The sequence below is a fragment of the Rhinoderma darwinii genome, chromosome 3, assembly GCF_050947455.1.
Source record: "Rhinoderma darwinii isolate aRhiDar2 chromosome 3, aRhiDar2.hap1, whole genome shotgun sequence".
Taxonomy (NCBI): Eukaryota; Metazoa; Chordata; class Amphibia; order Anura; family Rhinodermatidae; genus Rhinoderma; species Rhinoderma darwinii.
The window spans coordinates 297,142,664-297,156,065 of NC_134689.1; the positions used below are offsets into that span (position 1 = coordinate 297,142,664).

The window sequence follows — 13,402 nt, forward strand, 5'->3', positions numbered from 1 at the left end:
GACTGCAAAACTGAGAAACCGTTGATAGGGGGGCGGTGGGAACATGCAGGTATGGAACTTGTATGTCCTCGGAAGACAGTAACTCGTTGGGTTCCATAGTGATGACAGAGCGGAAGGACTCATTCTGAAAGTGGAAGAGGAGGACATGTCTTTTGAGGCTCTTCAGATACAGGATGGGACAGACCGAGCTGTCTAAATAGGGGACAACGAACAAATTTGAATAAAGCTATTTGAATAAAAAAACTCTGTAAACCTCTCCTGATGAGGAACCAGAAAAATTATACCTCGGTCCAGAAAAGAGTGAATAGCTTGATCAAAACCTGAACCCGGACAAGAAGATTGCGAAGGATGGGACTGGAAGAACAGGTCGTGAAAAAAAGAAAATTCTGGTTGAGAGAACGTCCCTAACCCAAGTGTTCACCACGGAAAGCATTGTGTCTTGAAAGAGATAGAGACTACCTCCGACTCGAGGGTGCCCCTTTAAGCAGATGTAGGTTTGTGAGCTTTGCATTTGGTAGCAGTGTGACCTGGATGAGTGTGAGGTTGCCAGGAGAGACGTGGCTTAAATAATGTTCTCTTATCCTGGGAGGTAGATGGTCTCTCTGATCGGGAAGATTAAAAATGTTGACTATTTCCCAGGCATTTGTGCTTGGACTGTGAGATAAGGGAATCCTACTGCCCAAGGTTTCCGCAATTAATTAATTCAGTCTGCTGCCAAGCAGATGAGTAAGGCTGGGTTCACACGACCTATTTTCAGACGTAAACGAGGCATATTATGCCTCGTTTTACGTCTGAAAATAGGGCTACAATACGTCGGCAAACATCTGCCCATTCATCTGAATGGGTTTGCCGACGTACTGTGCAGACAACCTGTCATTTACGCGTCGTCGTTTGACAGCTGTCAAACGACGACGCGTAAAAATACAGCCTCTTCAAAAGAAGTGCAGGGCACTTCTTTCAGACGTAATTTGAGCCGTTCTTCATTGAACTCAATGAAGCACAGCTCAAAATTTACGGCTGTCAGAGAAGCCTCGCAAAATGCGAGGAGGAGCATTTACGGCTGAAACGAGGCAGCTGTTTTCTCCTGAAAACAGTCTGTCATTTCAGACGTAAAAGCCTGCTATCGTGTGCACATACCCTAACAGTAAAAAGGGACCAGTCAGGGACTTCTTGGAAGCAGAGTCAGCGTTCCATGTGTCAGCCACAGAAACCTGTGAACGGCTACAGATTTACCTGCTGCCTGAAATCAGAATCTAGCCAACTCCAGCGATGAAGGAGAGGTATTTTCCAGCATAGATTGATTATGAATGTCTGGTAGTTCTTCTGTCAAAGCCCCAGTCTAAATTCCACACTTAAGCTGTTTGGCCCATGCAGAAACCACCTTAGAGACCCAAATGGAAGCGTAGACTAGGGGGAGAAATGATCCAGCTTCTTTGAAGTCAGATTTGGCAAGAATCTCAATGTGCCAGTCAGTGGGAACCTAGAGCACGGCTGCACCGGCCAGATTTATTGTAGAAGACTTGGATAGCCGAGACACTAGAGGGTCCCCTGAAAGGGAGGACCTCCATTTCAACAGTTGATCAGCCAGGAAAGAATATAGATAGAGCATCCAGGCATTTTGGTTTTTGAAAACGCTTATCAGGGTGTTTCCATCCTCTGGCTAGGACCTGATCAAATTTGGAATGATTGCAAAAGGGTTTGGGGGGGAGCTTTGGGGCGCCTAAAATGATCTTTTGTTGAAAAGCAGTAATCAAAGCATCTTTGATTTGGAGGGTCTCACGGACAGCTAGGATCAAACAGTCTACTATGTATCTCATTTTGATAGTGTTCATGGTCTGAATCATACTCCGAGTCCTGGGGTGAGATGCGACTAGAACCATAAGGGGCCACTGAAGTGGACCACGAGGGTGAGTCCCTGGAGCGCTTGCGGGAATGGCCTTGTCACAACTTCTCTTCTGGTTGCTCGGACTCACCCTAGGATGTGGACGGAGGACCAGATGTGACTAGATAAGCGGTAAGTTGTTCCATAACCTCCTGGTGAGTTCCGTAACAGACAAACCGGGAGAAATCCCAGTCCGGGGGAGTAGTACCCTGGGCAAAAGGGACTTCCAGGGCAGCCTGTGGGTGGAGCGGTGACCGGGCGCAAGTGGAATTAGTCTGGCCGGTGAGACATTTACATCTGCAAATGGCGCAGGCAAAATGAGTAACTGATCTTTTTATATTATTTGGCTGGCAAAGTTAGATATCACTGCTCTTGGTTTAACCCAACTTTACCCCTTTCCCCTGAATTACACTAAGCCCAATCTGTCCTGACCTTCTTTGTGGTCGTGCAAGATTAAACTATAGGACCTTACCTATTCAGAAACAAGCTCATAGGGTCTGGCCTCAAATTCAACATGTTACCCAAAGCACAGCTACCATTGCATATGCTGAACTATGGCATAGCCTCTGCCTATCCCATACTGGGTACTAGGTTTGTGATGGGATCTACGTCCTAGAGTATATTATATATATATATATATACACTTTGTTGAAATAATTTCAAATGATGATCAGGTAGAATATATATATATATATATATATATATATATATATATATATATATATTCTACCTGATCATCATTTGACATTACTTCAACACAATTTAACTTATCTCGCACTGCCTTTTACCAATATACAACTATTTATTCAATGAAACCATTAAACATACTACTCTCCCTGTATCAGCCAAATGGCTGTATACAATTCCATCCCTAACCGAAGAAGGAAAACAGGAGGCCATGGAGTCCCATCTTCTTGTGTCCCCATCAGCCAATAATAAATTGATAAAATTATACATATTTCATCAAAGCTATCTAATCCAAATAAGACTACATTGTTTGGGTAGAACCCCCTCCTCTACCTGTACTAGATGTTATGCAAAGTAAGCAGACTTTTATCTGATTATTGGAAAGCTGTGCTGGACCTCCTGTCTAACCTGTTAGAAATGACGTTATTACCTTCTCTGGCCCTTTGTTTACTAGGATTAATGGACGCAGACCTCTGGTTTCATTATCAATATATCTTTATTTGTGAGACTTTATTTATGTTGAGATGGATGGCCCCAAGGCCTTCCACTCTACGACTGTGGAAACAACTTGTATATCAGGTCATTTTATATGAACGTATTTTCTATAAAAACTGAATTTTATAATTACATTTCTTAAGATCTGGGACGAGTGGTGCAATTCTCCCTTAACGCAAATTCCTTCTTCGGTTATTCGACATTCTATTTTTGACACCTTGACTTTCTCTCCTTAGTCTCTACGAACCATTGTCATTTTCTTTCTTTCTTATGCTCCTGTAATGGTTTCCATTGATAACCACCATTTAGATTTCATCCTCTGCATTTTGCATGAAAGATGTGGATCACATAATTAAATACTAGAGTCCACTGGCCTGCTTAGAATTTACTTATAACACAACCATGGTAATCTGCTATGTTTTTCAGACAATAATATGTCAATGTACAGGATTTCTGCAACTCTGTTAAAGGCTATGTACTCCTTTGAAATAGATTTGTTTCTTTCCGTTTTTTTTAAATAAATTCGATCAGTTTTGTGAAACTTTCTAAATACTTTTTATTAAAAATGATTTTTACCTTTTGAGATACAGATGCTTTGTATCCTGTATACAAAGCAGCTGCAACGTGTCCACCTGTTATCAATCACATCTAAGTTATGAACTTAGATGTGATTGGTAACAGCTCGATCCTGCGTGTCACAGATACACATGACACGCAGTCACTGAACCCGTCAGTGCTACTGACCATACGGATACAGGTTTCAGGGCTAGATACAGCTGCTCTGTATAGAAGTAAAGTTGCACAAAACACACTGATAGATAATTTTAATAGAAAAAATAAATAAAAACAATTTCAAAAGATGTACATTGCCTTTAAAGAGGCTCTGTCACCACATTATAAGTGGCCTATCTTCTACATAATGTGATCGGCGCTGTAATGTAGATTACAGCAGTTTTTTTTATTTAGAAAAACGATCATTTTTGACGGAGTTACGACCTATTTTAGCTTTATGCTAATGACTTTATTAATGCCCAACTGGGCGTGTTTTACTTTTTTCCCAAGTGGGCGTTGTGGATAGAAGTGTATGACGCTGACCAATCAGCGTCATACACTTCTCTCCATTCATTTACACAGCACATAGTGATCTTACTAGATCAATATGTGCAGTTACATACACACACATTAAAGAGGCTCTGTCACCACATAAGTGCCTACATAATCTGATCGGCGCTGTAATGTAGATTACAACAGTGGTTTTTATTTTGAAAAACAATAATTTTTGAGCAACTTATGAGCAATTTTCAATTTATGCGAATTAGTTTCTTAATAGACAACTGGGCGTGTTTTTATTTTTTACCAACTGGGCGTTGTACAAAGGAGTGTATGAGGCTGACCAATCAGTGACTAATCAGTGACCAATCAGCATCATACCCTTCTCATTGTTCCAGCCCAGCTTCTTTCACTGCACAATCACACTGTAAGGGTATGTTCACATGTGCACGTCCGTTACGGCTGAAATTACGGAGCCGTTTTCAGGCGAAAACAGCTCCTGAATTTCAGCCGTTTTTGCAAGTGCACGAGTTTTTCGCTGCGTCCATTACGGACGTAATTCGAGCTGTTTTTCTATGGAGTCAATGGAAAACGGCTCCAATTACGTCCCAAGAAGGGACATGCACTTCTTTGACGTGGGCATCTTTTGTACACGCCGTCTTTTGACAGCGGCGCGTAAAAAAAATGACCGTCTGCACAGTACATCGTAAAACCCATTCAAATGGGCAGGTGTTTGCCGACACTTTCAAGCAGTATTTTCGTCCGTAATTCCAGGCGTAAAACGCCTGAATAACTTCCGTAAATAGTGCGTGTGAACTTACCCTAACAATGTGCTGGAACAATGAGAAGTAGATTACGCTGATTGGTCACTGATTGGTCAGCGTCATACACTCCTCTGTACAACGCCCAGTTGGTAAAAAGTAAAAACAGTTGTCTATTAAGAAACTAATTAGCATAAATCTTAAATTGCTCATAACTTGCTAAATAATGATCGTTTTTCAAAATAAAAACCACTGTTCTCTACATTACAGCGCCGATCACATTATGTAGAAGATAGGGCACTTATAATCTGGTGACAGAGCCTCTTTAACGTTACTCAAGTGTCCTGACCGTGAATAGACATCACTCCAGCCAGGACATGATGTCTATTCAGAATCCTGACACTTCGCTAAAGTTTGTGGTTGATTTACAGCACCGCAAGCGTAGTCTTGCGAGATTATGCTGTAAACGGTCATTTACAGCGAGATTACGCTTGCTGTGCTGTAAATCACACACAAACGTTAGCGAAGTGTCAGGATTCAGCGCCGATCAGATTATGTAGAAAATAGGCCACTTATAATGTGGTGACAGAGCCTCTTTAACTGCTAATTTATTACTATCGCAGATGTAATCTTGTTTTATGTATCTCTTAAATAAAGCGTTTCAAAATGAATAAATAATAAATTGGTAACTGAGGAGGTGGCACCTGCTTGGCAAGACTCCTCAGTTTTAATCTCTGATATAGCAGAAAAATAAGTATAAGCACACCCTATGGGAAGGGGGGTGCAAACTTTTCTTGTTTTTCTTTTAAATGGGAAAACAAACAAGCTCAGGAGGAGCCACAATTATCAAATATGGGCCATAGTGTCTGTTCTGTATTGTTTCTTAACATTAAGCAGAGAAAAAGTGTATGGCTTCTTTCATACACAGATTTTTTTCTGGTGTTTTAAAATGCATGAAAACACACATTGTAAAACAACAGCGTTTCTAAAAATGTAACAGATATTTTTATGCCTTTTTTTTTTAATTTAGTGTCATTTTGTGCATGCTTTTGCTTCCCATCGGTTTTCCTTTTTTTTATTTCTATAGAGAACCCTATGGGAAAAGACACAAAACCTAGAGCATGCTGTGTTTTGAAAAAAACAAAAAAAAAAACACCACTCCCCAGAAAAACGCCGTGTACGTAGTACATTTTATATTTGACTAAAGACTTCAATTTCTCATCTGGCCGCAAAAAAAAAAAACAAAAAAAAACAAAAAACAGCACCAAAATGCTGTTAAAAACACAATAACGCCACAAAAAAAACACAGAAAAATGTTGTGTGTGAATCCAGCCCACTACAGTAGTGTCAGTTGCATAAAGCCCTATTCACACGACAGGGATTCTCGGCCGTTTGACGGACGTTTTTTGAACGGCCATCACACGGCCGCAGTAGGAACAATAGACCCCAAATGGGGCTATTATCATGGCCGATTTTGACGGCCCAGTTTTCGGGAACATGCCCTATTTTGGGCCGTTCTCCCAGACCCATAGAAGTCTATGGGGCCGTGTAAAACACGGCTGTCACTTGGATGTGATCGCTCGTTCTCACAGTGCGAAGTGCATGCGAGGAGATATTTTTGCTCCCTGTAATCCCCGGCCACAGCGTTGCCGAACCTATGGCCGGGGATTCCGCTCCAGGAGAAGTCACTGACTTCTGTCCATATATGGACAGTGATGTCAGGGACTTTTCCTGAAGCAGAATCCCCAGCCACAGCAGTCACTTGGATGTGATCGCTCGTTCTCACAGTGCGAAGTGCATGCGAGGAGATATTTTTGCTCCCTGTAATCCCCGGCCACAGCGTTGCCGAACCTATGGCCGGGGATTCCGCTCCAGGAGAAGTCACTGACTTCTGTCCATATATGGACAGTGATGTCAGGGACTTTTCCTGAAGCAGAATCCCCAGCCACAGCAGCCGATGATTCCGCTCCAGAAGTCTCTGACATCACTGTCCATATATGGACAGTGACTTCACCTGGAGCAGTCCCCTACTCCTGAAGCTGAATCCCCGACCACAACGGCCTGTGATTCCGCTCCAGGAGAAGTCCCTGACTTCTGGAGCGGTCGTCTACTCCTGAAGCGGGTTACCTTGCCACAACGGCCCGGACCGACGCTATGGCCAGTGATTCAGCTCCAGGACAAGTCCCTGACGTCACTGTCCATATATGGATAGTGAAGTCAGGGACTTCTCCTAGAACGGAATCACCAGCCAACGGGCTGCTGTGGCAGGGGATTCCGCTTCAGAAGCAGGGGACCGCTCCAGGAGAATCTCCATATATGGGCAGAGAAGTCAGGGACTCCCCTACAGTGAAGTCCCCTACAGTGGCGCTATTTACTGAAAGGGGGGCGGTGCCATCTATGGAGGGTGCCATCTACGGGGGTGCTATGTAAAAGAGGGCTGCGTGGCACTCCCTACAGGGGGGCTGCGTGGCACTCCCTACAGGGGGGCTGCGTGGCACTCCCTACAGGGGGGCTGCGTGGCACTCCCTACAGGGGGGCTGCGTGGCACTCCCTACAGGGGGCTGTGTGGCAAAAAATTGACAAATAAAACTCATCCGTTTTTAAAACGGACAGGGAAAAAATACTGATGCAAAACAAGTCAAAATCAGCCATTAAAAACGGAAACATGGTCTGGAACGGATGCAAAATGGCAGAGAAAAACGGACCAAAACTGAAGTTTTTATCAGCCGACACTAGGGCCCGGTTGTGTGAAGAGCCTTAAGGTTAGAGCTACATGATAACATCTGTGCCCTGCTGCCAGAATCACTGATGCAGCTGTATGTAAGCATGCAAAGCACTTTTCCTATGATGCCATAGTACAATAATCAGGGATACAGTGTCCCTTGTCAGAAGAACAGCACATCCCAACGGATTGCAAATATGTCAACAATTAGCCTTGCTCATAGCTTAAAAGCATATACCTACAGATGTAGCCGTCTTTACCTTGACTTTGAACGCATTAAATAAACAGTGGCAAGATCCTTTATCTTGACTTTTTCAATGACTTTTAAATGGCTTTTGTTGTGTGATATCACGCTGCAGCAAGTTATCAGAAAAAAGTTAAAAATGGCTGTATTATATAAGTAAAGCTCATACGAGTTCTAAAGGTGCTCTACTTTTGTGTTACACGGTCAAAAGTTTGTTGTGGCCTCTTCAAATAGGAAAACTTAAATTAAAAAAAATGTAAAAGAAATTGTGCACAACTGACCTATATTTCGATAAGAAAACCATTTTTCATTCCGGATTTCAGCCACAGTCGAACACTACTTCACATTAAACATGTCAGTGTTGCTGATAGCGAACAGCCAGATACCGGCTTTCATTTTGCTAAAGCAAATCAATGGCTGCTCAGGGAAGCACAGACACTGCGTAGCCCATATGCAATGTGCCTTTTACCTGTCTACATATTACAAGCCAAACAGGACGTGTGCACCCAATTCACATCAAACCCAGATCATGTATCAACCAGAAATGTTTACCTCCACAACCTTGCGCTCCACTTCCGCACCATCAATGTAATATACATCTGTGATAACACGAGTGATCACCGTGCGGACTTCTCGAACTGTTCGAACATGCCGATGAAGACTGCGGCCAGGAGGGGGACGAGGTAGTTCAAAGTCATCCTCTACCTTTAGAGGAAAAAATAAATAATTAGGACCCCTTACAACCACATTTTTATTGTTTAACCTTTACATTGTCAATTCAGCACCAAGTTTTTACAGACATTTATAATATTCATAACAATGGGTAAACCTGGATATTATGAGGACACATGTTGCATCAATTAGCTGTCCTGAAACCCAACATTCAGCAATCTGACATTTTTTTTACATAGATTAGAGGGACTGTTTACTTTGAACAAGCATTATACATGTACTCAAGGGAAAACATATCCTGCAAAGCCGGCTATACACACACTAGATAAAGATCGGCCAGACCTGGCGATTTTGGCAGGATTATCCGATAATCTAATATGTATGGGGGCCTCCTGACTCTCCCCTGATGGTAGATGTCGGGTGAATGAACGAAAAAGGCATGTTGGATTTACAAATAAACATACACGCAGAGTCGGGAGATATTTCCATTAAATCTATTTTTAGGGTGTAAATTTAAGTCACAGAATGTGATATTCAACAAGAGTCAAGCAACTCTGTAAAAATGAAACATCCTTAGGTCGCTAGCAATAAAATCCTCCTATTTGCAGCGGCTTTCGCTCTGGTGGACTCTGGCTTTCAACAAATTACATGGACGGCCATTCATTTGAATAGCTGGCATGTAATACTACATGTATTGCCAGCTGCAGGGTTTCTGATGTTGGACCTATAGCTATGAGCGGATAGCCAGGGCAGGCTTCATGACAAGACAACTCTATTAGTTGCAAGGAACTGCTGTCCAAAGAACTTCTCCCAAATGAAGTTGCATTTTACAGAACATGAAAGGCAAAACTTGATGACCACATGGTAGCATTAAAAACTGGTCCACAGAAGGCCGTTACTTACATGGCAAGTACTGATTTATGGAGCAAGTCATGCTTCTTATGCTCACAGAAGGCACTTGAATTAATCTCTCATACTTTAAAGTCGGTCAGTCATATGGATTACAATCTTTCAGGTAAAGAACTTTTTAGTGAAGGCGCAGTCTACATGGCTGGTCAGGATCTTCCTAATGGGGAGCTGTCATAAATCCTTCAATGCTCTTCCCATGGGTTGTCTTGCCGTAAAACAGAATCTCTTTATCACTGTACCATGTATGTGTTTCAGCATTATTGAATTGCTGAGAAACTAAGAAAATGGTAGGAAGAACACCTCTAGCGCATGAATTACTCATGTAAATAGGGGAGACTTACTTTAGATACACTGGGGCAGATTTACTAATACCGTCTAATTTTTAGACAGGGTAAACTTAGACAAGGCAGTCAGAAAATGTAGTGCATGCTGTATCATACAATTGGCACATGTAGCTAGACATGCCAGAGACTTTTCTCTTCCTTATACAACCTATAATTTGGCTTAGTTTCCGCCAGTTTTATGTGGAAAATTTTTAGCGCGTGGTGTTGCATTTTAAGCCACACCCCCTGCTAGACTACATTCCTTTCGGTCTAGATCACACCCTCTTGTCAATTGTGTGAAAAAAGGGTCTAAAACGGTTAATAAATGTAGAGCACGGCATGTATGCCAGAATTTTGGCACTTTTTGAATAATAAATCAGCCCCAATCGTCTCCATGCAAAATTGAAAATCCATTTTTGCTTATGAAAAAAAGCTACGTACATTACACAAAGGTTTACAAAATATTAACCCCTTAACGCACCATGACGTAACTGTACGTCATGGTGAGCAGTAAGTTCGCGCACCTTGACGTACAGTTACGTCAGTGCTTTGACAGTTAACCGCCGTGCGGCGCTACACCGCAGCGGCGGTTAACTGTGCAGGGTGTCAGCCCTGCTCTCCCCGTTGCCGATCAGCGGCCTGTCGCCGCTGATATCGGCAGTTAACCCCTTAATTGCGGCGCTCGATTTTGAACGCCACAATTAAGGTCTTTAGCGCCGATCGGCAGCCCCCATGTGAAATCACGGGGGCTGGCGATGGTACCCATGGCAACCGGACGCCAGACAATGGCTTCCGGGTTGCCATGTACAGAAGCCTATGAGGACCACCCCGAGGGTGGTCGTCGTAGGCTTCCTGTCAGTGTGACTGTCACGTCACAATGACAGTTGAAATGCATTACACTACGTGTGTAGTGTAATGTATTCCAGCAGCGATCAGAGCTGCAAGTCTAAGTGTCCCCTAGTGGGACAAGTGAAAAAAGTAAAAAAAAGAATAAAAATGTTTTAAAAAAAGTGTAAAAATAAAAGTTATAAGTGACATAAACAAGAACTGCTTTTTTTCCTATAATAAGTCTTTCATTATAGGAAAAAAAATGAACACGTAAAAAAAAGTACACATATTTGGTATCACCGCGTTCGTAACGACCCCAACTATAAAACTATAATATTATTTTTCCCGCACAGTGAACGCCGCGAAAAAAATAAACGAAAAACAATGCCAAAATCACTATTTTTTGGTCACCACCCCTCACAAAATATGTAATAAAAAGTGATCAAAAAGTCGCATGTACGCCAAAATAGTACCGATACAAACTACAACCCGTCCCGCAAAAAACAAGCCCTTACACAGCTTTTTTGACTGAAAAATAAAAAAGTTATGGCTCTCAGAATATGGTGACACAGAAAATACATTATTTTCTAAATAAGTTATTTTATTTCGCAAACGCTGCAAAACATAAAAAAACTTATATACATATGGTATCGCCGTAATCGTACCAACCCGCAGAATAAAGTATAATAGTCATTTATAGCCCAGGGTAAACGCCGTCAAAAATAAATAAAAATCATTGTCAGAATTGATGGTTTTTGGTCACCTGGCTTGCCGAAAAATTGAATAAAAAGTGATCAACAAAATCGCATGTACCCCAAAATGGTACCAATGAAAATTACAGATTGTCCCGCAACAAATAAGCCCTCACACGGCTCCGGTGGTGAAAAAATAAAAAAAGTTCCGGCTCCCAGATTATGGCGATGCAAAATGTGCAGAGTGTTCCAAAAGTGGATAAGATCGGGCACCATTTATCAGTGCGACACCGGCGACATATCTGTGGATTATTATTTATTTACCCCATTATTATACCCTCTTATTATGCCCCTGATGTACTCTGCCCAGCCTACATGTGCCCCAACATTATAAACTGAAATACCAGCAAAACGCCAGAGCTACTACCAAGCAAAATATACGCTCCAAAAGCCAAATGGCGTCCCTCCCTTCTGAGCCCTACAGCGTGCCCAAACAGCCGTTTATGTCCACCGATATGGCATCATACCAAAAAATGGTACCAATAAAAACGACAGCTCGTCCCGCAAAAAATAAGCCCCCACACCGCTCTATTGACAGAAAAATAAAAAAAGTAGTGGCTCTTGGAAAGCGGGGAGGAAAAACGAAAAAGCAAAACATGAATCAGTTCGTAAAGGGTTAATTACTTTCTAATGAAAAAACATTTATGACCACATGTGGGGTATTGCCGTACTCGGGAGAAATTGCTTTACAAATGTTGGGGTGCATTTTCTCCTTTATCCTTTGTGAAATTGAAAAAATTCAACATTTTAGTGGAAATAATGTTGATATTAATTTTCACGGCCTAATTCTAATAAATTCTGCAAAAGACGTGTGGGGCCTAAATGCTCACTATACCCCTAGATAGATTCCTTAAGTGGTGTAGTTTCCCAAATGGGGTTACTTTTGGGGGGCTTCCACTGTTTCGGTCTCTCAGGGGCTTTGCAAATTCGACATGACACCCAAAAACTATTCCAGCTAAATTTGAGCTCCAAAAGCCAAATAGCGCTCCTTCCCTTCTAAGCCCCGGTGTGGGTCCAAACAGTAGTTTATTACCACATTTGGGGTATTTACGTAATCAGGAGAAATTGTTTTACAAATGTTGGGTTGTTTTTTCTCCTTTATTCCTTGTAAAAATTAAAAATGGCTACCTTTTTTCAGAAAAAAAGTAGATTTTCATCTTCACATACTAATTCAAATAAATTTAGCAAAAAAACTGTGGGTTCAAAATGCTAACTATACCCATAGATAAATTCCTTGAGGGGTATAGTTTCCAAAATGGGGTCACTATTGGGGGGTTTCCACGGTTTTCTTCCCTCCAGTGCATTGCAAACGCGACACGGCACTGAAAACTATTCCAGCAAAATCAGAAATCCTAAATCCAAATGGTGCTCCTTCTCTTCTGAGGCCTGCTGTGGGTCCAAACAGCAATTTATTACCACATATGGGGTATTGCTATAATCGGAAGACATTGCTTTACATATGTTGGGGTGTTTTTTCTACTTTATTCCTTGTAAAAATTTAAAATTTCCTAATTTTTTCACAAAAAAAGTAGATTTTCACCTTCACATACTAATTCAAATAAATTTAGCAAAAAAACTGTGGGTTCAAAATGCTAACTATACCCATGGATAAATTCCTTGAGGGGTATAGTTTCCAAAATGGGGTCACTTTTGGGGTGTTTCCACTGTTTTGGCAGCACAAGGCCTCCTCACACCTGACATGGTACCTAAAATATATTCTAATAAAATAGAGGCCCAAAATCCACTAGGTGCTCCTTTGCTTCTGAGGCCTGTGTTTCAGTCCATGACCGCGCTAGGGCCACATGTGGGGTATTTCTAAAAACTGCAGAATCTGGGCAATAAATATTGAGTTGCATTTCTTGGGTAAAACCTTTTGTGGTACAGAAAAAAATTTATTACAAATGAATTTTTGAAGAAAAAAAATGAAATTTGTAAATTTCACCTCTACTTTGCTTTAATTCCTGTGAAACGCCTAAAGGGCTAAAATACTTTGTGAATGCTGTTTTGAATACTTTGATGGGTGCAGTTTTCAAAATGGGGTGATTTATGGTGACTTTCTAATATATAAGGCCCTCAA

The 13,402-nt window shown here is 41.7% G+C and overlaps 1 protein-coding gene across 8 annotated transcripts in view; it reads right to left on the reverse strand.

Moving 5' to 3' along the window:
- The window catches only part of TP53BP1 (tumor protein p53 binding protein 1), a 135,695-nt gene that overhangs the window by 20,118 nt on the left and 102,175 nt on the right, over positions 1–13,402 (reverse strand). For all 8 annotated transcript variants that reach the window (XR_012882443.1, XM_075858094.1, XM_075858090.1 and 5 more), the window contains one exon: positions 8,394–8,546. Coding sequence is in view for 7 of the 8 variants with exons in the window: in XM_075858094.1 (XP_075714209.1) it covers positions 8,394–8,546 (153 nt within the window). In the remaining variant the exon portion in view is untranslated. The remainder of the gene's footprint in view (positions 1–8,393; positions 8,547–13,402) is intronic.